Source organism: Carassius gibelio, chromosome B24 (genome assembly GCF_023724105.1).
Source record: "Carassius gibelio isolate Cgi1373 ecotype wild population from Czech Republic chromosome B24, carGib1.2-hapl.c, whole genome shotgun sequence".
NCBI classification, from domain to species: Eukaryota; Metazoa; Chordata; class Actinopteri; order Cypriniformes; family Cyprinidae; genus Carassius; species Carassius gibelio.
In genome coordinates, this window is record NC_068419.1 from 6,204,224 (window position 1) to 6,230,472 (window position 26,249).

Here is a 26,249-nt window from a genome sequence, read left to right on the forward strand (position 1 = left end):
GTATGTTAGCTGAGGTCAGAGAATAACTTTAACAGGTTAAGCTTGTAATTTTAATAAAATATTAGTATCATGTTCCATGATGATATTCTGTAAAGTTCCTATATATATATATATATATATATATATATATATATATATATATATATATATATATATATATATATATATATATATATATATATATATATATATCAAAATGCACTTTTTGATTAGAAATATGCATTGCTAACAACCTCATTCTTTAAAAGCGATTTTCTCTTTTTTGCACCCTCTCATGCATCTCAGCCAAATACAGTTCTAAACAAAACATACATCATGTTTATTCAGCTTTCAGATGATGTATAAATCTTGTGACTGGTTTTGTGGTCCAGGGTCACATATGTAAATGATTTGGTAAATAATGACAGGACTTGCGTTGCTATGGCGACTTCGTCAGGCGAAAGCGACTTCTGCGCGTTGCAAGCGTTGTTAGCAAACTTGTAAATCGAATTTCTGTGGTTACTGAAATAGTTTCAAACGCTTAAAACGTAGGGTCGACATATAGCGGCTACTAAACAGTATAGGCTATTGGCTTTGTCCTCCGGGTGTTCCGGGTGTCAGACTCAGAGCAGCGTAACATACGGAACATCTGAAGCAGGAAGAGAGAGAGAGAGAGAGAGAGAGAGAGAGAGAGAGAGAGAGAGAGAGAGAGAGAGAGAGAGAGAGGGCGTGGGGAGGGGAGGGGAGAGTGAAAATAAGAGTTGCAAGCGAGTGTGTCTCCGCTGATGCTCCAACCCTGGAAACACCATCCAGTCATTACATCTCCCGCGATTCTGCTATGCGCATCGGACGAGGAGACGCCACTTGCGCTTTGGTTTTGGACTGGTGTTAAATCTTTTACTGTGCACCACTGGACAGGATGGAGCATTGGAGACAATGTGCGTTATGGCTGATCAATTGCAGGGTGCTGCCACCGAACCATCGGGTGACATGGGAGTCCGCTCAGGTGTTCGACCTGGCGCAGACCCTGCGGGATGGGGTCCTCCTGTGCCAGCTCCTCAACAACCTGAGACCCCAGTCCATCAACCTGAGGGAGATCAACCTGAGACCTCAAATGTCACAGGTAAGAGATAGCCTACACGAAGGCAAGAAGTTCTGTTTCAGTAACAGTAGACGTTAAACTCAATAATTTAGGGTTAAAAGCATTTTTAGAAACACATGTTGTTGTGTGTATGATAAAGGTTGCTTTACTGCTGTGTACCTACCTACTTATATATACAATATTTGTTTTGCAACAGAAAGTTTATATTCCGCCAGATATGCCAGTACCGTTATTTGCGTCTGCTGAATTCTGCCCCCTATAGCTTTAAATGAGCACTGCTGTTACAATATCAAGAGAGATGTTCAAAGATGCACTCAGACATTTTTTGTTTGTTTGTTTTAAACGTTTTATACATCAAAAATGAAAAGAAACAGAAAGATGATTAAGAATTCTAGAAAAATCTTTGAGAAATATTGAGATTTTATGACCCAGCCGACTAAACGTTTTGCTAGCATTTCCATTAAGTTTTAAATGGAAATTATATTTCTGAATGTTCTCTACAATGGAAATATTCCCTGTTAGCTGCTGGGTCATTCAGTTGAGTTGATGACAATAATAATAATATGTTTATTTTATTTAGTCCTTTCAGTGCACAAGATGTTTTTCAAAACATAAAAACAAAAGTATAACTTCTAAAACCACTATATGGCGCAAATAAGAACTGGCTAAACACATATCCAAAAAAATGAGTGAGTACACCTTTAAGGAGAATTCTTCACTTCCTACTGTACATAGTATATATAACCGTCTATGAGAGAAAACATATGTTAAATGAGTCCAAGAGTTTAGACTGAAGAGCACAAAGTGCTTTTTTTATACATAATTTGGTCAAAACCACAAATCTACAGCGGTCTGGCTCAGGGTCAGACGAAAGCTTTTTAAGTCAGGTCTCGTTCATTGTATTCTGTCAGGTGAGAGCGGGTTTAGTTGTCTGTGTGAAGCTGCTTTATTGAAAACACGGCCTTTGATATATATCTCTCATTCTCGGTTGTCAAACACCATCTGCTCCAATTCTGGACTTGATTAAACATCCCTCTCACATGAGCGGAAAGCTGCTGTCAACCCAATGATGCTTCATAGGACTGACAGATACAGTATTCACAATATTGACCTTTATTTTTAAGGAAACGGATGCAAACTAGTGTCTAGATAGGCACGCGTGCACCTTTTGATGAGAATAGACCTTTGCATTATATTTGTCAATGTGGTGTAGTCACAGTGTGCTGATTCCAAGAAACATTTAGAGTAAGTCAAAAGGGTCAGCTTTTAGTTCTTTGGTTCGCTGACATTTTCTGTTGAAGGTTACTGTATATGATCAGAATTACATCATACGTCCTTTTGGCTTTGAAGCATCGCCTTGCTTCTGATTACATCAGATATGCTTCTTTGTTTTCATATGGTTTGTTATATCATAGTTTCTTTTTGCGTTTTTGATTTTCATCTGCACTGACGTAGATGCATCTCCATTCACCAAGCAGTTTTACCCATTGAGAATTTACATACGCAAGAAAAAAGAAAAAAAGGGAACAGAAAATGAGCAAATGGTCTGTGTAAACCAGTGTTTTGAGCACAGAGGTGAAATTTCCATCTCTAAGGGCATCATCTGAATCCTTGAATTATTCATGACCTTTTTGGAAGCTATTTTATCAAAGACTCATTACAGCACATGGGACACAGACACGGGCGTCCCAGGGGCAACAGCTCAGACAAAAGCAGTGAAGAGAGCAAACTAAAAACCTCATCAGGGCACCTTCAGGGGCCCAATGGGCCCTTTGGGGTTCCCTTTACCCTAAAATAGCCGTGTAATTAAAATATAATGCTGAATTCACCCCCTGAAATATCAGTAATGGTTTGAAGTTTGCGACAGGCAAATATAAATAAAAGAAACAGAAACGGCAAATACATTGATTTAAAAAATATATATATTTTAAATAAATGATGTTCTCAATTTATTTAATTAAATTAATAATTAAATAATATAAATTAATTAATGTATACATATAAATATAGTAATGAAACATAATGATATAAAACATAATAATAAAAATATGCTTCTATATATATATATATATATATATATATATATATATATATAATTTTTTTTAAGAAATAATATTTTTATTTATCAATAATGCATTGAAGAGACATTAAAGGCATTTGAATTGTTTTAAAAATATTTGAAATAAACAATGTTCTTCTGAACTTTCTAGTCATCAAAAAATGTATTTTTGTCTCTCTCTCTCTCTGTCTCTCTCTCTCTCTCTATATATATATAAAGATAAAGTTTCTGGTCTGTAAGATTTTTTATGACGATACATTAAAGGCAGTAATTTTGTAAGATATTATAGCAATATTACAATGTAAAATTACTGTTTTTTTTTTAAATGTAGATTTATATTCTATAGTTATATTTTAAATTATATATCTAGATATATCCAATTCTGAATTTTCTTTATTTCTAAATCAGCATAGAAAATGCAAACAGCACTTAGTGCATTCTCTTAGGACTACATAAGTACAGGTTTAGAACACAGAAGCTTCTGGGCAGGTTTGAAACATGAAACGTGGAAGTGCAAGTTTGAGGAAGCCACAAAGGCAAGCATCTTTCTCACGCACTGCATCAATCGGACTTGGTTGGTTTATGGGTTTCTTCCGTTTAAAACACGTGCTTTTGAGAAGGGTGGAAGGAAATGGCAACAGGTGTTTGGTAGGGCCTCAAAACTTGATTTAGATATCAACAGATGTCAGTTAGAATTACGTATGCAATATGTTTCATTATCAAACAGTGAAGTTATCTACAAAATGCATAGTATGCACTTGAGCCCTCTCAGTTTTACCCAGTTGTGTGTATCTGGTTTGATGCAAAATCACCGGTGAGCGGTTATTTCACACTATCGTTGTAATGCCAGTCACTGTCTCATCATTAGGTTGGAGGGGGAAGCACAAATGCTGACTCCCACTCTGTGCAGATAGTTTCCGAGAAATAACGCCAGAAATGAGGAAATGGGATGGAGAAAGGAAACTAAACATCCTCTAAAGACCCTGGACTGTGCCGTGGTGAAACATCAGAACCCCCAGGAGCTCAGATCTCTCTCTTTTTTCAGTGGAACCACGAGTAACAAGCTCCTGTCTGAACACTGTCTAATACGATGTGATTTACAAAAATGTGCATGACAGATCCTGGGCTGTTTTTCAAGTGTATACTTGAATTTTTTATGCAGTGTCTGTGGAGAATGTCTTTGAATGATACGCGTATACTGTATATTACATAGACTATCTGTTAAAAGCTCCTTTTGGGAGGTCAGAGACTGGTCACAGCAGCATATGTCTGTGTTTGAACATTTGAAACACCCATTCGTTTTAGTTACGGTGGGGCTCCAAGGTTGTTTTCGTAATTCTCTGTGTCAGACTGTGGATTTGTACATTTCAGACAGGGACTGGTTGCACTGGTTTGCAGCAATACACTGATTTGATGTAGTGTAAAAGAGGAATAACTAGACATTTGCATTTTGTGAAGGAAATAGGAGTGCGGTTGTTCAATACAAAAGACGTTGATGTTAGCATACTTATCAAGTCCTTTCTGCTCTTTCAGATGTGTCAGCTGCACGATTAATCAAAATAAAACCAAAACTGCGATATGTTTCAGTGTGAGTATCAAATTACAAAGGCTGCGATACATAAATATATGCACTGCATGTTTCACAGGGAAGCGCAGCGCTGTAAGCTTTTACACATGAGCAGCTCATGCTCTAGTGTTTTCAGTCTTTCAAAGTGCTTGGTTCACAGTAAATGTTGCTCCACACAAACTCATCTCATGCATGTGCAGTTATTTTAGCTTATAATAACCATTTGAGCTTATAAACAAGCTGAAAATGTTTCCCTCTCACCAGACGGAAAACTTGATTTTAATGATATGAAAACAAAATCATTGGTATTGCACAATTGCACTGTAAAAATATACTATTATTATTTTATTTATTTTACAAATACTTTATTTTTTATTTTTTTTTACCATAAACAACATGATTTAAAACCAAATAATTTCCCCAAATCATGCATCTAATTTTTTGTTGCTGTCTTTTATGGCATTTTTTAGGTAGTTTCTGGTGTTCTGAGTGGTTATGTACTGGTTAGCGCATAAGCTCGCTATCTGACGCCTATGCAAAAACAGCATGTCATGCATATTAATGCATATTTTCAGGATGCACTAATCTTTACAAGGTCTAATAAGTCCAGCCAAATCTCTCCCTCTCTCTCTCTCTCTCTGTGCATCTCTTTGAGACTGACCTTTCCTTCTGTCACCAAGGTAACAGGCTCTACTGTAGATGGTTGGGAATCAGGAGGAATAAAGATACTCTCTAAAGACAGTGTGAATCACACATTTACAGTTCATCTTTTGAACTGCACAGATGGATTTTTGCACATTAATGTGCTAATTATGCCGGTCACCAAGGGATACACACATGCATTAGGATTTGTAAATTAAGGCAGAGCTCTTTTGTTGCAGAAAATCCATGATTATTATGTTTTGAAAACCTACTCAGCCCCTCTTATGAGATTTGAATTGTATTTTGATCATTGTAAAAGCATTTACCGTCTGCACTGATGACATTAAACTGAACAGAGACGGTCATTGATGATGAGATTTAATTGTAGCATCCAATTGTGCATCCTTTTAAGTGGCCAATAAAAACAGTGATATCTTTCTCTGTGCTCACATGGCAAAATGGGCTTTTTGATGACACGTGGATGACGATCAATCAGTGGTGCTCTCGTAAATGCATGCACACATCCTGCAGCAGTGCAGCAGCCTTTACTTTAGCCCTTCACTGGTGCAATGACATTACAGCGCACAATGAAATGAGCATTATCTTGTCTCAGTCGGGATAAAAATAGCCCATAAATGGTAGCTGTAAAAATGTGGTGGCACTGGTAGAATTTCACCAGGATGCCAGTGTAGCACTAATATCAAATTGCATTTGAAAGTGCTGATGCATCTGTAAAGTGAAGCTCCTGAGATCAAATAAAAGAACGGATGATCTGAGTGCTGTTAAAGTGCATTCAGACACATCACATGGATTGTCATGGATGACAATTTTGAATCGAACAATCCTGCTGCTTTTTTTGAAGTACATTACACAAGTACACAAACACAACTTGACATGTGCCTTGCAGCAAGGATCAGATTTGCAGTCTGGCTTCTAGAGGAAAGAAATCATTTGATACACTGTAAAAAAAAATTTTGCAGTTTAAAAAAAAAAACAAAAGAGCACAAAAGTATTCACTGCAAATGTCCCTTTCATGGCCGTGGGAAGTAGGGGTGCTGCAGACATTACAGCACTCTCTGACAGATGCAAAAAAATAAATACATAAACGTATTAACATTTTTTTTTAAATCCTCCTGTTTGTTATTAACCTAAGAAGTTCATGCACGAGGAGGTTTGAGCACATCTAAATAATTATTGACCCTTTCGCACATACGTACGATCACACCGGTGTGATCAGTCTAGGCTGGTCCCAGTGCATGACGTGATCAACCGCTAAATTAAAATGTGCTTTCACGTGTTGGCTGGCGCTGAGCCCGAGAGAGGCGCGTTCAGAGCTGTCATATATCACAACTTTTCAGTGTTTTCAACCACATAATGTTTATTTTAGGTTTCAGACATATACTAAGTACTAAAAAAACAATACATTTAGAGTTTGTAAAATACACACTGATGTCAAAGGACGAGACAATAATAATCCTTTCCATTATAATTAGTTTTATTCATATCAGATACACATTGTGTAAGTAACTTTAAAGTTTACTTATCACATGTTGTAAATCCAACAGATCCGATTCTCTGAACTGCATCTGCGGCACAAACTAAGATGCCGTCGTGCATACAGCTCAACTAACGCGATCGTTATAAAGGTGTTTTAAAACACTTCCACTTGCATATATTTGTGAATCGGAATATCAGATATTTCATGCCATATCTAACAAATTTGTGAATATTTTGAATAAAAAGGAAAAATGATATAAAAGCAGATCATAATTCATTCAGCTATGTTGTTGTTGCAGTGTGTCACGTGACAAGCAATGACGCGTCACCATGGAAACCATAAAGTGACAAATTCTAAATAACGTAGCCATAAGTTTAAATAACGTAGGCTTATATGTGCTGTTAAAAATATTTGCTTTTGTGGATGTTCTTGTCCGCTGCGCGCGACAACCTTTTGGAGCTGTTTAACTATCTTGGCTATTTGTACGTGTCTGCTATGTGCAGCGAAGTCTGGTTACAAGATTGGTATAAATATGTTTAATTCTTATTAGTGTGTGTTTACTTTGTTATTAGACTTAGTAGACTGCATTGTGAGAGACACTGTACTGTAATCTGTTATATACTGCACAGTATGTTTTATTAGTTGCCTACTATGGATACAGAATATCTGCACAGAGTATAAATGCAATGCAGCAGAACATGAATGGTATGGTAGTATGCTACCTCAAACACATAGCCTCGTGTTTGTAGTAGCACATTCTGTTTGATACTGAGTCTGACCATCAGACCCCTCTCACATTGTTCTGACGGTTCATTTCTCCCAGTGTGGTGTGCAGCAACCCGTGTGCAGTGCCCTGTGAAGGTCAATTCACCACAGTTCTGCTAGTGATGACAATTTAGCCACCAGCCAGTGTTTATCCTCTGCCCCTCCTGTCCATTTTACACAGAGTGATGCTATGAGCATCCATCCTTAATAAGAAAAAACAGTTGTTGCATCGGAAATCTATCGGTTGTTCGTTTGTTCCATTCATCCATCCTAACAATATGTCCAGGTTCTTAAAACATAGATTCTATATTTAAAATACTTTATACATTAGAATACATTAGAATTTAAATTACCCATCTGTTTTGTTCCCAAATACATAAATTGATTTAGATTAAAGTCTAAATGGTGCATAAACTCACTACCACTGCACCACACCACACTGTTGTTGTTAGCATTGATAGCACTAAATGGAGATTTCATCCGACTGTTTAAAGTGGCTTTGGAGAGCATTTACGGACTACATTTACAATTCATAAAACCATCGCAACATATATACCAGATGTCAGATAAAATCTAGCTCATAAATGCATTGAACAAAGCATATTTTATGAGGAATGCTTAAGTGTTAGCATGCCCTGCTGACTGTCGAGTTGATGCTCTGGGTCACCCTCTACCCTCTGTGCTCTCATGCACGCAGTTTTAATAAAACATCTTTGCGGATCCATGCTTCATCCAGCACATTGTCAGCTTGTTTAGCTGTCTGCTCTGTTAAACCAAGTGTAAAAGCTGCACATGGCTCATGGCTGGTGCTCTTCACAGGACGTAACGCTTGTAAACGTGTCTGAAGCCATCGATTTACAACACCTTTGACTTCCTTTTTCTTCTGAATGAGGTTTTTGGTACTTCTGGAAACACTGCTGTTATATCAGGACGGATATCAGGACTCAGACTCAATTTCAACGAATCATTTGGACTTTAAAGTAGCCATATACTCTTTGTATAGCTTTTTATTACAAGTCCATGTTTCTTGCACTGAAAAAGTTGTAATGTGCTGTAGTAACAGTCTATTTCTGATGCTTAATCAGAGTCTTTAAGCTACTGTACTGTACTTTGAAGACATCTATTATGATTAGCAAACCTCTTTTTATGCGGAAGCTTCCAGTGTAATTCAGTCTTTCAAGTTTGGGCCTAATTGCTGAAAATGAAATACAATGGTTATGCTGTGATAATACTCTCAAGATTTCTGACCAACCTGGGTTTTCCTTTTTTTCAGCTTAGTGTACATAAATGGTCTGAATGGATCTATGCGCATGATTCAATATGAATACTAGTAATTCTAGTAATTTTAAGGAATAAATAATACAATATCTAGGAAACTCTCTCTCTCTCTCTATATATATATATAAATATATACACAGTATTTATATATATATATATATATATATATATATATATATATATATATATATATATATTATGAAAAAAAAATAAAAAATCATAGTAAATAATTTTTATTTGATTTATTAAATATTTATAAAATAATTTTTATTACATTTTACTATAATTTTTTATAAATGTATTTTATTTTATAGAAAATGTTGTTCAATGTTATTCTTGCTTGATGCAATTAATGAAAAATATGTGTGTATATATATATATATATATATATATATATATATATATATATATATATATATATTCAAAAGCATATACAAAAGATGAAATGTGTTCATATTGCATCTAACAATGTTCGTTTTTTAATGTTTGTTAATATTTGGAGTTTAATTAGGCAGGAGTTAGTTTTGCTGAAAACAATGTGACATGCACTTGAAAGCTGATACTCATGCAATATAATAATGCAAAATAAGAATCAGTTCTCAATTCCCAAACGTAATCTACATAGTATGACACTCTCATATCTCAAAACAGCAAGAAATAAATCCATTAATTTTTTATGGCATGTCCCCTTTAAACCAGAGTCAGTATCTCGCTATCTGTTTTACACAAGCTATTTATTATAAATAAAAATGCTATACATTCAGTATTACTATGTTCCTGCTTAGTCTCAGTACGCCCTTCAGGAGAAGTAGGAAAAGACAGTTGTGAGTCTCCTGCAGAGATCCAGCTGTGCAGTAGTGAATGGAATAGCAGTTTTCCTCCAAAGCCGTGTTTGGTTAAGCAGGGCTTCTCTCCAATAAAACCCACCGGGTCTGAAGCGGCTGTGATGCTACAGACACATCATGTGCAAAACATTCGCCTCTCCTCGTCTTCCTCTCTGTTTCTGTCTAGCTTCCTCCGGACCCTGCAGGACTCCTAAAGACTCCAGGGCAAGCGCGAGATGTGCCTTTCCAATAATGTGTTGAAAACAGTTGCTCGCTAAACATTTGCACGTCTTATCTGTGCATAAGCGCGGCCCTAGGCCTCTGGTGGAGTCATTTGTAGAGAGGGAATGGGAACCGAGAGGTGCTTTTGATCTTCAGGCTTCTCACAGATAAGACTTATTAGTTTGTTTGTGAGAAAAAGCTGTCCTTATGAATTTGCCTGGCTTATGTTTTCTACACATCAGTATGCCAAAGGACGAGTCTGATTTCAGATTGAGGGTTCACGGAGGTTACAGTTTCACATTAGAACACGAGCACTTTCTGTTTCAAGAAAATCACAGGTGCAGCTGCCGCATAAAACAGAGACTCTTGATATAATTCACTTCCTCTTGATGCTTAAGATAGAAACATGGCATTGCAGCAAGTCTTTTTCAAGAGCTTGACAGGAGACGTACGGCCACCGACAGACGGAGGGTCACAATAGAACTGGTAGAAACAGACACATTCTTGTGAGCGTGCCCGGCGAGAGGGCAAAGGTGCTGATCTGTGGACCATAACAGGACAGATTCAGATCGTTGTTTTCTGGGTTGTTGTGTGAACACATCGCTGCACTGTTGATGCAAATTTCCTGTGTCTGTTGTCACTTTGGCATTTTGCACATACTGGAAAAGGAAATTACAGATCATAACTTTACCAAACTGTCATTTTTTTCTTATTTTATCGGAAAGGTGCAAAATTCATTTCCAGTAAAGAAAAAAAAAAAAAAAAAAATTAAGTGCAGGCTTCTAACTATTGGACTGATTAGTGTGTTGATTTATTAACAAAACAGAATAGAAATATACATTTTGCAAACAAAATGAATAATTATGTTTATTTTATTGAAATTATTAATGTTCTTGTTAATGATTTTTATATGATTTCTAATGACATGTAAGTTTTTGAATTATTGTTATTAATTGTAAAATATTAATTTATTTTTGTTATAATTGTTAATATATATAAACGTTTTATAGATAACTCACTCAAAATCATGTTTTTTATTGTTATCATGTTTTTATTTGTTTTTACAAACAAAATGAATAATTATTAATAATTTATTGAAGTGATTAATGATTTTTTAAATATGATTTCTAATGAAATTACAATTTTTAATTATTGTTATTAATTGTAAAATATTAATTTATTTTTGTTATAATTTTTAATCATTAAAAAAAGTATAGTAATTGATAATTTTAATAATTGTAAAATAAGAATGATTAATTCTGAATTATATATATATATATATATATATATATATATGAAGAGTTTAACAGATAACTCACTCAAAATCATGTTTTTTATTGTTTCTATGTTTTTATTTTGTTTGCTGTATTTTTTAACTATCCAATGCACAATGAAAAAGCATGATTTTTTGAAAATGGTTAAAAACAGAGTTATCTGTTTTTGCAAATGAACTCTTTATATAATATTGATTGAAGTTAGCTGATGTGGTTTGTGTCTGTTTTCTTTTGGTTGGTTTAATCTGACCATATTTTAAGCAATGTTGACAACAATATTGCAAGCATAATGCAAAACAGTACTGCTTTAATTTCACTGCTATTACGGACTATTACCGACTTTCACTCAAATAACCACAAGGACTCAAATCTTTAGAATCATTTGGTTATATTATGGTTTTTTTTTGGTAGCTTGCAGTTACCGTGGAGTTTTGTGGTTGAACAGCATGCTCTGCTGATGAGATTCTGGATCTAGAGTTCTGATAAAGTATCTGTTTTGTAACAGAGCTGCGGTCATGAGTCAACACAGGTGTCTGTTTAATACGACAGCTCGTGTTGGAGACTCGTCTCATTTCACTCCATGTTTGGATGTGTGCCAATCTTTTGCTCTTTGGTTAACTCATTAGTCAAGATTCGCTAAAAGAATAATGCAAGCTTGTCTGCATTTTAGTCTTGGTTTTCAATATGATTTTTTAGGTTTAGGTCCCATATGCCTTCATGTTTAATTGAATATAGGAATGTTTAAAAAAGAATAGGTCTATGTAGCATTATATGATTATATTACATTATGCAATCAGAATAAAACTATATGCTAATGAGTTTTTCAAAGAATGTAGAAGTTTTGCTAACTTTCAAACGTGGCTTCATAAACCTCAAGTGATGTCCCTTTCTCTTCCTTACTTTATTTAAAGACATATTATGTTTTATTGTTGAAATAATTTCTAAGATGGGGAAGAATCCAGTTTTAATATGAACTAATGTCTTTGTATTAATATATTGTAAAGGGGATATACTGTATGACTTTATTTTATCATGACATTTGGTGTTGTAAAAAATCAAACCATTTTTTTTAAATTATTTTCTGTTACAAAATAGTTTTCATGAGCATTTAAATGACTATGTGTGAACCATGTAAATATGTATATAAATCTCAATAATATTTTTGTTAGATTAAGTTTATAATTATTTTTAAATAAATCATCAAGTGCTGTGAATGTTACTTATTAACATTAATATTAATATAATAAAAATATATATATATATTCTTCTTTAATATAAAATATGCCGTTTATTTCTGTTTAGTTTCTCTGCTTGAAGAACATCAGGACATTTTTGCACGCCTGCTCGGAGATATTCGGCATGAAGAAGAGCGAGCTGTTTGAGGCTTTCGATTTGTTTGACGTTCGAGATTTCGGAAAGGTAAGATGAAATTTGACTTTTAACTCTCTGGTTTGAACAACATTCACTTTGCACCTATCCTATAACCCACTGACATATTTACTTGCTCTGTTTGCAAGCACACTCAAGCTGGCATCATTTGAATTGTTCATGTGCCACAGTCATCCTTCAGAGTTTATGGTGTCGCATCAGTCACAGATGTTGTTGTGTTTAAGTTTCCTGACATTAGCCTGTGAGCTAACTGTGTTTTTTATGGTGTTGTGTCTCAGTTGATTATGTTCAGAGATGCTGAGCTCTTTGTTGGCTGTCTGCTGCAATAAAGTCTCAGTGTCTGTGTCTCATCCTGCTGGTAATTTAATCCACTTTTCGGTATGTTTAATTAAAGATCAGTGGAAGACAGCAGGGGAAACGGCCGCCCTCTGTGAGGGTGTAGCGCGATTTTCTAGATGTATTACATCTTCAAATTAGTTACATGCTTGTTGGACTGATTGCATGCAGTCATATGTGTTTAAAATTCAAATTTGTCTGTTTTTTTAACTTTGAGTTGTGAATTTGTCAGCGTATTGTTCCAGGCAGATGTTTGCCCCAGGCCTGATACTGATCAATACAGTCAAGAGCCCCTAAACCCCAAAGGGTGTCCTAATGCAAACTCAGCGACCTGTCAGTCCTCTCTCACCTGCTGTGAAATGTGAGCGGTAGACAGTAAATGATGCTGTGAGAGATCATGTAATATTCCTCCCATGGGAAGCAAACAAGTAAACAGCATGCCATCAGCTTTACTGTAGCGGCTTTTGATGTGATTCTTGCCAAACAAAATGGAAAGAGACAGAATAAATCTAGATTTAATACTATCTCATATTTTGTAGCTGTCCACAAAAACAGAATTATAATAATATGTATATAATATATGAAAATATTTAAGTATATATATATATATATATATATATATATATATATATATATATATATACAGTATATATACATATATATATATATATATATATATATATATATATATATACAGTATATATTTTGAAAAAAATATATGTATATACATTCATATATGTACTGTATATTATTATATTTTATATAATATAAAATTATATTGAATATATATTTTTCATAAATATATACATGCATGTGTTTGTATATATATATATATATATATATATATATATATATATATATATATATATATATATATAATAAATATACGCAGTACACACATATGTGTGTGTATTATTGATTATTTAATTAATTTCATTAATGAATTAATAAATATTCATATCTAAAAAAATCTCACTCAGATATAAACCTTTCTGAAAAAGGTTTCTTTCTTTTTTTAAGTGCTTCCTGCACCATAAATTGCAGCTAGTGCTGTGTCCTACTGAGCGCAGACTGCTAATGGAGCGACAAATTCAACCATTTGAGTATACTGTCACTCGTTTTAGAAGTTACACCTCCCCATTTATCTTAGTATGCTTTTAAAAAAAGTCAAATACATGTTGTGTGTCTTTTTCGTGCATGGAAAGGGCTCCTGTGCCCTTGACCCTTCTCTTATAAAGTGCAGTGTTTATTGGGTTTTAGACGGTTTAGTTCACTGTCAGACATGTATCAGAGCTCATGTCGTGTGATTTGTCCACAGCTGTCTGCTGTACTCACACATCTGTTGATTCTCTTATCTCATACAGTCTCTATGAATTTATTCATAAGCACAGAAGGGGAAAGTGTTCACACGCAGATTTAGACAATGGCATACACTCGGCCCTCTGTAGAACACACAGAGAAGACATCACCAATTTTTTCCACATGACTGGCAAAACATCTGTTTCATTTATCTGACACTCGCTACAGGCAACTCTGCCAACACTTGTTTTATCACAAGGATGCAAATGTTCTGAAAGCATTTTAAAAGGGACATTTGGAATAACATAGCACAGCTATAGTATGTCACAATTTATTTATTTTATTATTATTTTTTATTAAATGTATTTATAAATGTATAAATGGAATCATATTTAATAAAAAACATAATGTGTAAAATAATATAAATATATATTTAAAATAGGCTCGAAAACATTTGTGTGTGTGTTTAGTGCATTTTAAATATTATGGATTTAAATGGTTCTTCAGTACGAATATTAATATAAAAATATGTGTCTTTAATATAAAATTAATTGCATTTGCATTCTAATGAATTGCATTTTAAATGTAAAAAATAAAATGATTTCTGATTATGTTCATCTCTATTTTCTTGTGGTGTTGGTACAGTGGTGTTGGGGTTGCCTGTTGTGATGACGTATTTCTCACTGACTGATGGATGGTAACGATTGCTCTCCAGTAATAAGCTTTTGAGCTGCAGGGCTGTTAGCTTGACCGATGTGTCTGTATGTTTACAGCCACAGTGACATCTCAACTAAATCAATCCATTCATAAACCTATCTCTAGTCTATCGCTTCCTGTCTCATCTATTCATCTGATGCTTCTTATCTACCAATCAGAGCAGAAATCTTTACTAAATGGTTAATTAGGACATATTATTTCAGCAATATATATATATATATATATATATATATATATATATATATATATATAGTACCTCCTATCCCAGTGGGCATTTTGCTGTCAGTGTTCATCTCTTAACTTAGCAATTTCTGTATTGCATTAGTTTCCAATATTTCTCATGAGGATTTAATAATTTTGACTTTTCAGTTAAGCATTTTTTTTTTTTTTTTTTTTTTTTTGGTTCATTGTATCTGAATATAAGGAGTTTATGGCATTCATGGGCAATTATATATCACATATAAATGATTAAATGCTAAATTAATAGTAGTTATTATAGAAAAAAAATGTTTTGCTGCTTCTAATCTAGCTCAAAAACATTAGAAAGTTAGTATTTGTTTCATGAAGAAAGTTATTTGGACGAGATTCGATTTTTAGGTACTTAAATTTGATGTTATAGCTGAGAATTTGCATACGTCATTACACTCGATGTGACATGTCCCATGATGTTATTGATACATCAGTCCTGTGATTCTAGAATCAGCATGTATGTTCTATTCTGAACCAAATTCTGCTGACAAACCAATGGAAATAAGTTCAAATGTGACATATTAGAAATTTGCTTCTGCATTTTAGTGCACATGCAGGCTGACTTGTCATCTCAGACCCACTGAATACAGATGGGTGAAGTTCTCCTAAATGTTAGTTACTTAGTTCAGTAAAACCTTGAGCTGGTGTGGTGAAGTCACAGAAATTCCTAAGAAACTGTGTCGGAAGAGTCATCAGGTCATCTCATGGGTTCTTGTAAGCGTTGTTGCTTATAAATTGTCACTGTTACTAAAGTGAAGATGGAACATATTTAGCACCATAATTGATTAATAACATGATTAGATCTATGAGTTGTACAAATGTCAAGTGCATGTGGGCTTTGAAGGATATAGAAGAAGATCAGAAGGCCAGAAAGTCACTCAGTAGGAGACAAAGTGCAGAGCATCTCTCCTGCTATTGGATTTCCATAGTTAAATATATCACTGCTACTAAGGATAAAGACAGAAATCAATAGCTGCTCTCACTTTGCCAGCTTGTCTCTCTCTCTTTATTTGTCTCTGTCCTTACTACATTTTATCATTATATGAACAATGAATGCACAATTAAGTCTATAAATATAGACCTGCAAACGTGTGTTAGATGAAGTGCCCTTCAAGGCTCTTGTTTATGAGCGGATGTGGCTTTTATCGAGTATCAAGTGACGGGTTTTTCAATAATGGATGCTAAGTGGATGTTGTAGCAGAATGTGAGGGGGGTGGTGGTGGTCTGTCTGTCTGTCAAAACCTATTGTACTGCCTATTTTAAGGTAACCCCGGCACACTTCTGATGTGTAAGATGCTTCAGAAGTTGACACTAAAATTGTTAGCAAATAAAAAGGTTGTAACCTTTGCAGATTGAACAAACTCGGTGAAAAAAAAAATAAGATAAGTTGTAATTATAAATATGTCAGAAAACTAGTTCTGTCTAATTGAAATTGATAGTTCGTGCCTGTCAGAGTAAAATGTTAGCTTAGCAACATATGCTAACAACAGACTGTACTGGAAACAAGTGCAGGTGTTAGCAGGTGCTACAGGCCATGCAATCACACCACAGAGTGTAAGATATGTTACTCTGAATGATGATACCCAGGAATCATTGTTTAGTTGGGTGTTAGAAGCAGTTCAGGCCTGAGGGGTGTAATGTTGGGATGTGTCAGAGCTCTTTAAGAGGAACTACAGCATCTGACATCTGCTGTTAGTCGAGAGTATGCAGTGATGTGAAGTGTTGGGCTCTCAGAATGAGAACACAGCACACACACACACACCATATGAGGAGGCGTGTGTCAAGTGCTCTGACTCTCCTCGAGGGTCTTTAGAAAGACACGCATTGATGATCTCCACACTCCCCCTGAACTGTGCCGAGAATAGGGCAATTCTAGCAGCACATATTTTATTGTATTTGGATCTCATAGGGAAGATACTGTATGAAAGTGCAACCAAATACTAATATGTGTATATGTGGAAACAAAAATCAAAAGTGCAAACACACACACACACACACACACACAAACTTTATTCTTATATAATTGTGCAAATCTATGTTTGCAGAAGAGTCCACAAATGCAGTGGTTTCATCAGGCCTCTGGTAGAAGCTACTCTCCTGGTTGTTTGGTTGTCTCTGTCTGTCTGTCTGTGTTTCTGTCTGCTTGGCTGTCTAACCCTATTCACAGAGTCACATGCCCTCGAACAGAGAGCTGTTAACTGCTGGAAAGCATTCACACTTCCTCTTTCCTGACTCGTCGACCTTTTACTACGTGGCGTTCCCTGAAGGTTGAGTTGCGAGCTTACTCTTGCTTCCTGTGGTCGACTCCTGAGGCCCCATGATGGAGGGGGAGGGTGTGTGTTTAAACACCAAACCCTTCCTGAGACCAAGACCCTTTAACACATCTACTGTCATTGGATGAAAATGGCTCTTGAAAAATTGGACTCGATTACTGTCACACTGCCTTTAATGTAATGAAAAACATATGTTTTAACATATGAGTTGCAAGATTTAAAATCAGAATTGATGTTTTTCTCACAATTCAGACTTTCTGTCTTATAATTCTAAGATTTTTCCCACCATGAAATAAAAAATAAAAAAGGTAATAACTATTTTTTATTTTATAATTCTCCATTTTTTCCTCAGAATTCTAAGATTGCATATCATCATTTTTTTCTTTTTTCTCTGAGTTTAAATCTTGCAGTCCTTTTTTTCTTTTCATGATTAATGTTTCAGAAACATCCTGAAAACCAGAATGGCTAAATCTGCTTGTTTTCCCTCCGGTGGTTCTCACGGTGAAGATGAAAGGCAGGTGTGTGTTTTGGTGTGCTGGGTTCCTTGCTGTGGTCAGCGCTGTAACAGATGGGGCTTTTTGCAGAGCGTGTCTAACATTCTCCTCATAACCGCTGAGGGTCCTGTGTAGAGATCTGCAAACATCAAACACTTTGTAGCACTGTAGTGTCCTATTTACACATAATGTTCAAGCTGCACACTCTTATATCTCTTCTAGTGGGCTGCAACGACTGATTTTTTCAGTCTGTAGTGGGCGCTTGGTATGAAAACACAAAAGCCGAATTGTGCTTGGAGCTGTTATGAGATGTTTGATCTTTGGAAGCATGGCATTGAGAGGCTTTTATACCGAAGGTGTCATTTTTAAAGCCAATTAGAGATATTTTTGTTTGTAGAGATTTTCCTTTTCCTGTGCACCCCGAGCCATCTGTTTGAATCCCACCAGCTTCAGTGGAGCTCAAAGCTGTGTGCTTTAGAAAAGATGTCCTCCCAAGGCCTTTTAAAGAGTCCTCCAGTAAAACTTTCATAAGCACTCGAACCAGGAACAGATTTTTTTAGGATCTTTAGTTTTGAGTCTACAGTACATGGATTATAATACATGCACGCAATATTTCAGCATAGTTTCATAACTCCATCTCATGATAGCAGGATGGATTCTGATTAGCTGCCAATGTTTTTATCTTTCATCAGCTGAAAAAAATCGTTCTGAAAGTGATTCCAACGATATCATTTCTCTGTGCCTTTATCATTGAGTGATTAGTTAGTCATTGAATCATTTAATCAACTGAAACAATTTGTTCAAAAACACTGATTTATTCAGGATGAATCATTTTCTCAAAACAAAGTAAACTTAAAATTTAAATTTAGGTTACTCAATTTTAAAGTTGTTTAAAATTAATATCACACTCGTCAACGTGTTTAAAAAAAAAATCATTTGTGAATTTTTCAAATACGTGTGATATTGTTTATTAACCACATAATATGCTTTACAATACAATTGTTTATGGGCTCCAAATATTGATATATGTGATTATTTGTTACATAATTCAGTGAAACATGTAAAGGCCCGTTCACACCAAGCACGATAACTATAAAGATAACAATAAAGATATAGTTCTAAAAATCGTTCTTAATATTAAAGAATAGCAGATTCCACACTACAACTATAACGATAAAGGCATAGAGTAACGGTATGGTTGGAATCATTTTCAGAACGATTTTTTTCCAGCTGATGAACGATACAAACATTGACATCCAATCAGAATCCGCCCTGCTATAAACGAGCTCGAGGATTTAAAGCGGCAGACGCACATGCGCTCAGAATAAACAGACGATATCGTTCGCTGGGGTGGATGCTAATATCGTTATCTTTATAGTTATCTTTATAATTATCGTTCTTGGTGTGAACGGGGCTTAAGTCTTCACTTTGTTTAAATCAACTGCAAAACTTTTGTTTATCCTACTGATAAGTTGAAATTAAATGCATATAATTAGCATCACACTGTAAAAAATAAATAAATAACAATAATCCATAAATAACCAGATAATGCCATGACATAAAATTACTAGTACATTGAAGAAGTATGTAAACTTAAAGTTTATGGACATTTCCTTCAACCCTAAAACACAACACTATGGAATGTATTACAATCAATGACCATGGGCTAGTCATCCAGGGTCCACACTGTCTGAAGAAATTTAGAACGAATGCGTCTCATTTTTATCAAAAGCACAGTGATGTCATCAAAGCAGAAGCGAACACAATACAGGTTTTGTCATCAGGTGACATTCAGTTGAGATTCCACTTGCTTTGAATATTTTAAATAAGGTTCCTATTTTTGTCGAAGCTGAAGGATGCCGGCTCTCGGGGCGCAGGAGGACTAATCCTCTCGGATGTGTGGGCAGTGTGTGAGTGTTGGAGAAGCTGTATGTTTTCTTCACGGTTGAGGAATTACAGAGGAGTTTCGGTTGGATGTGAAACACTGAGAAATACTGTTTCCAAGTTATCATTTTCACGTTCTGATAAAGATCTTGAGTTCGTGAGGTTCCCTATTATGACTAACGTGTGCTGTCTGATATGAAATACTGTTTAAATCTGATTCACGTTACAAGAAAATTAGAATTTTTCATAAGAAGTACAGCAATGAGCTGAGATCATTAAGTAGGTCATAAAAGCAGCTGTTTCCTCTCAAGTGGGATCCACCTGGCTTAGATCAGTGTTAGCGTTGGGGTTTTCAGCACAATATAACTCAGGACTTGTTGTGAATATGGTTCCACATGAGCACCGGTTCTTCCTGTGCAGTGTTGTTTTTATCTCCTAGAAGATTGGCGTAGAGATTAAGATGAACTGGCCAAAAACTGTGGTATTGCATACACAGTCTTAAAGGCCAGAAAGTAAATTTCATCCTGTTCGTGAAGTTTATGTTTTTGTCTTGCTAAGGAATCGATCTGCAGATGTTCAGATGAACTGTTGGGAATAGGATCAGTGTTAAAAAGCCAGAAGTTTTTATTTCTTTTGTGGAACAAAAGGTTATATAAAATGATCAATCTTAAAGGGTATATAACATACACAGTTTCACCTAATCTCATGTTAATCTTGAGTACCTATAGAGTAGCACTGCATCCTTCATATATTCAAAATGTCTATAGTTTTATCATATTTATAAAAGAAAAATACAGCTTTCCGATTCTCTCTGGAAAAAGCTGAGCTCCTGGAGGCGTGCCATGGGCGGAGCTATAATACTGATGTTTCGTGTTGTTTACATTAACACATATTCACTTATGTGCTGATTTCCAACAAAATACAGAAATCTGATACAGTCGTGCTTACTTGTACCAACCCAGAAGTAAGATTTTCAGCACAGAAATTCTCCGTCATTCGTCCAAATTGTTTTTTACAACTTTGGCCATGTTTAGCTTGAGAATCCATCTCTTTAACACTGTGAACAACTCTGAATACATAAAATACCATTGTAGCCCTCCTTTATTATTAAAGGAATAGATCACTCAAAATCTGCACACTCTTAAGCCATCCAAGATGTAGATGAGGTTATCGGAACAGATTTGAAGGAATTTAGTATTATCACTTACTTACCAATTAATCCTCTGAATTGGCGCAGTCAGAATTAGAGTCCAAACAGCTGATAAAAACATCACAATAACATCCAGGCCATCAGTTAATGAAGTGAAAATATGTGTGTTTGTAAGAAACAAATCTATCATTCCGGCATAACTGTTGGGAAAAACACCATAATCCATAATGATGCTTCCTTAAGTGAAAAAGTCGATCCCCTGTTGTCCTCTCACATCAAAATCCACTGTTTCGAATGATATCATTTTAATTTATATTATAACTGTGTTTGATCTGTGCATATTTCTCTCCTGAGTCAGTCAAGATGACTTTTTTTCACTAAAGAAGGCAATATTATGTAGAGGGTTTGTATTTGGTTTGTCAGAAGCAACGGTTTGAATTTGTTACAAGCACGCAGCATTTTGCTTCTCAAGTTTATTGTGCTGTTTGGACTCTCATTCTGACGGCACCCATTCACTGCAGAGTTAGAGTGCAAGTGATGAAATGCTGTAAATATGAACAAATCTGACTTGATCATTAAGTCAGAAAGTAATTTTAGTGTTATATATATTCCATTACTAAGTTTTTTTGTTGAAAGCACACATTTTGAATGGGAACTTTCAGTGTGAGCTTTGAGGGCTGTGGACAATGAGTGTTGAAGAAAGCTGTCTCTCTGTTTATGGCCCGAATATCTATAAATGGAGTTAAACAAATGAGTGTTTTTAAATATGCAAATGACTGCCAATAATTTTCAGTCACTACAGACCCCTCTTTCTGGCTGGTCATGTCATTCCTCAGGTTAAAACATCTGTAAGTGTATTCTGCTTTCAGCTGCTGTGGATTTATTCATAAGGCTGTATTGTACTCTGTCTGAGCTCTGCTTTAATTATGGTACAGCCATGAAAGCACTGATGAGTAAAATGAATAATTAATCTGCATAAAAATTGTAAAAAATATAACTGGATTAAAAATTAATTTCATTGTCATGTTACATATCACCTTGATAGTCACGGGACCCAATAAACAGCTTCCATACCAGTGTCAGTCAGAGTTCCTCTGAGATCTCTGGATGGCATTATATTAAGCTCCAGTGATCCATAAGCACTGTTCTGGAATCTAAAAGTAAGGAATGCTTTAGGAACGTGGCTTCAGGAAAACCGCAAAGAGGGAGAGATAAAAGAGTGGCTATAAAAGTCTGTGAGCCATAATGGTCTCTTAGTTGAGTCTATATGAAACAATGCATGTCTGCTTTTAAACAGAGACACAGAAATAGACCACAAAGGCTGCTGGGGGACTTTAACATCTGATTGAGGCTCATAATTAAACATTCACTCTTACAGTACAGTACAGTACAGTGTCATTATGGATAACAGTTTCAGGGAGATGTGCACCATTTTTTACAGTCAAATTTAAGATTTTACACAGTATGTAAACTTTCTCTGAGGTCTGTGTTTTATGTGAAAGATAAAACTGTTATGAAATGGCTGAAGTATATGGCAAAATATAAACAAGTTTCAAGATTAGATTCAAGAAGTTTCAGTCTGAAAAAAAAGTGCATTATTTTATGCATGATTTTATTTTGAATCAGAATGCAGTGAGCACAAAAAAATTATTAATACATAGGGACTGTTATTGAATTTTTTTTTTAAGGAATTATTAAGTCGCTGTAGTCTCATGAATTGACTATTCATGCTTTTTGATTGAATCCTGAAAAATCGAAACAAAACCACAAAATGTATGAAAAATAAAATACAATGTAAAATAATAAAACATATTTCAAAGGCCCTAAAAACATATTTTTGTTGTTCGTTTTATAATTTAAATTAATTCCTTCTAAATTGTATTTAACAATTTAAAATACATTTAAAATAAGTCAGAACAATTTAGTGTTGCTAGTACCTTGCTCCACTCTTCCCATTTGCATTCATATCTACATTTTAACCTGAAATATTGATCTTGATAAATCAATAAGTTGAAACATGAGCATGAGTATTTTTTAATTAACTGGTTGCAAAGTACAAGAGTGATTCAAAAATGATGCACACGTAAATGCATTCTGTAAATGAGTATTCATAAAACTACATGGGGTACCGCAAAATACAGTAAATAAAAAGAGCATCCAGAGTGAATGATAATTTTTTTATTTCTTTTATTTATTGCAAATAAACTTTACTGTTTGTTACTTTTTGCATATTATTGTCTTACTCAGACAGGACTATTGTAGAAGGAAAGCATCCAAATATTCCTCCCACTGCCTGTTACATACACACTCCATGTGTGGGTGCTTCTTATGCTTTACATAGCTTTAAATACTTGCCTAATATTTGCATATTAATTGGCTTTCCAGTAAATATGAAAGTGTTTGTACTTGTGCATCCGTGCGTGCATTTGTGTGTCTGTACACCTGCAAGGATCTTGCCAGTGACCTTGTAGGCTGCTGATGCCAGACAAGGACTATCTGATCTGTGTCAAGCTCTGTACTTGAGACAGATAAAGACAAGACAAGAGACAGACAGGAAACATGCACTTGCACTTTGATGATAGATGGGAGATGATATATGGGTGGCACTTTTCACAAATATGGTATCATTTGCTTTTAAAATGACCTAGTGTAGTTTTAAACCCTCTAAATCAATCTGTGTTTAGACATGTTTTACATAATGTCTTAATATAATAATATAGCATTTAGTCTAACCCTCTAATGCTGACAGTCTAGGTCTATATTTTCTAGCTTAAACACCTTCTTTCACTGACTAGAGGTTGACGTATTTGTTTTAATCAGATGGTGTTTAAACACATCGGTAAAAGTCCCTGGACCTGTTGCCTTTGATTCAATAACGGAGACGGTGGTACCTTAATGTGTGTTAATTACTTGAACTTCAGCTTGCAGCCCACTTAGTTCAGCTGACGTCAGGAAATCTGGCATTGTGAGGCAGATTTTCCATTGACTGTCCAAATGATTTGTATTATATGTTCACACTGCCTGATACATATACATATATTTAAAGTAAAAAAGGGGAGTAGAAAACAACTTAATTTATTATTAAAAGCCATTTATAGGACTTAAAAAGTGAATACTGCTACTTACTAAATAGATTTTTGTGTAATGACCACTGAATTGTATAATTGACCATTGACCTAGTCTGCAAAAATCTGTAGTAGATTCTTCTTGTCTCTTTCTTGCTTTCTTCTCATGTACTATGAATATTCCTCTAATAAATATTTCATGCCATTTATTGTGTAGCCGCTACACATCAGTTCATATATTCTTATTTTCATTTAATATTATATTAATGTAATAATTAAAGACTAATAAAACATGGCTTAAGACATGAATAAATATCTAATCTGGTCTAATAATACATGAAAATGTTTTATATATTTTATATATTAGATTTTCATCGTTAAGACCCATAAATGCTAAATAGTTTTTAATATTAACATGTTTTTAAGGAACTTGTGATCTAATTTAATCTGATTAAAAATTTCTGCGAAGAATGACTGAATACATTTGCGCTCTCTCATTTCTCTGTTCTCACGAAATCTTTGTGTGCTGAATTATAAATAGGAGAAAAGCCACAATGTTTTTTAGAATATGAAACTGGACTCCAACAGACTCACTTAGCACACTTAAAGAGTCATACCGAAATCTTTTCTCTGTCACTTCAGTGAATCTGCATCTGCAAACCAACCTAAAAAAAAAAAAAACCTTTCATTTACACTTTTTAAAGAAACAGAGCAATTGTATTTCAGAGACAACCGCTTGAATATTCGCAGAGGGAAATATTCCCACAGTTATTGTTATCCTCAGGAAACAGTCTGAGGATAACCCTGACTCACTTTTGCTGGGTTTACATGGGCTCTTTGAAGCACACACCACCTGTTAGCAACAGTTCCATCCTTTTCCTCTTCTTCGTCGTGTTATGTAAGCCCTTATGCAATTAGATCCTGGAAATAAAGGGGCTTTTCCCTCTGTGTTTTATCCATTTGTTCTATTTTGATGGTCCGTCCGCCTTAAATTCTCAATGCATCTTCTCTTTTCTAAAAGTAGCATGTCAGGCACTTTTCCCTAGCACACTTCGAAAGGTTTCAATTTATGGTCAAAAAATGCTCTGTGCTATTTTTTTGCAACGACGAGAGATGGCCTGATGGTCCATTACCTCTTGAAAGTGAAAGTAACCATTGCTTAGTTTACACCAGCTCCATTTTCGGTCTTCCTGTTGTGTGCTGTTAATGAGAAACACAGTGAAAGGTTGTTATCCAGAATGAACACTTGCACCTTTGAGGTTTTCTCAGTTTGTTTTAGCTGAAGTGTACAGCTCCTCGCCTGAACAGGGGGCCAGACAAGCCATCCATCTCTTTTAACTGTATTATAATTTCCTGTGTGTCTTCTATCAGCGCTTATCTGTCTGCATCCAGTATTTGTGAAAAGCGTAACACTACATTTTCAGCGTGTTTACTGTCAGACCTGTTGGAACATACCGTGATAGGCTTGAATACAAATCGCGTAATTTACTTTCTGAAGCGTAAGTGTTACAATATAGCGAGGTGCAGATATGAGGGTGGGAGGGTGGAAATCCCAGCCGAGATTTCCCAAACAGAACGTATATGACATGAACGAACAGATAGACAGACAGTTTCATATGCCGCCAACGTGCGTTTTTGGGTGAAGTGACAGGAAGAAAAACACCATTATTTTCTTACAAGCTTATATGATTTATCTTTTAAAGCACAAAAAGAAACGTTAAACGGAATGTTTGTGCTGCTCTTGTGCATTCAATAAAACTGAATTTAGGCTGTCAATCAAAAAAAAAAAAAAAAAAAAAAAAACAACAACATAAAAAATAGTCCAGGTTGCTTAAAATCTATTTTGTAATTTCAGAAGACTTGGAAAGTAGTGAATTGGTCAATTAACTACTTTTATGCCACTTTTGTAGTACTTTTATAGTATTTTTTTGTCATTTTTGGAACTTGAAAGCCCCAGGTCACCATTAGATTTCATTGCAAAAGAACATTGTGAACATTGTTTAACATTTAGATGACAATCCAATATTTAGATGTACAGTTTGTTTTCTTGTTTAGACAGATTTGGAGAAATTTTTCATCATTTTCTCACCAATGGCTCCTCTGCAGTGAATGGGTGCCGTCAGGATGAGAGTTGAAACAGCTGATAAAAACATCACAATTATAATCCAAAAGTAATTCACAAG

The 26,249-nt window shown here is 35.0% G+C and overlaps 1 protein-coding gene across 2 annotated transcripts in view; it reads left to right on the plus strand.

The window, feature by feature from the left end:
* Nucleotides 1-726: 726 nt before the first annotated feature.
* The window catches only part of LOC128012962 (guanine nucleotide exchange factor VAV3), a 73,358-nt gene continuing 47,835 nt past the window's right edge, over nt 727-26,249 (plus strand). Inside the window, exons 1-2 of one of the 2 annotated variants that reach the window (XM_052595574.1) lie at nt 727-1,102; nt 12,513-12,629. In XM_052595574.1, coding sequence (XP_052451534.1) covers nt 899-1,102; nt 12,513-12,629 — 321 coding nt within the window. In that variant the 5' untranslated portion in view covers nt 727-898. The remainder of the gene's footprint in view (nt 1,103-12,512; nt 12,630-26,249) is intronic. The other variant, XM_052595573.1, reaches the window with a different exon arrangement.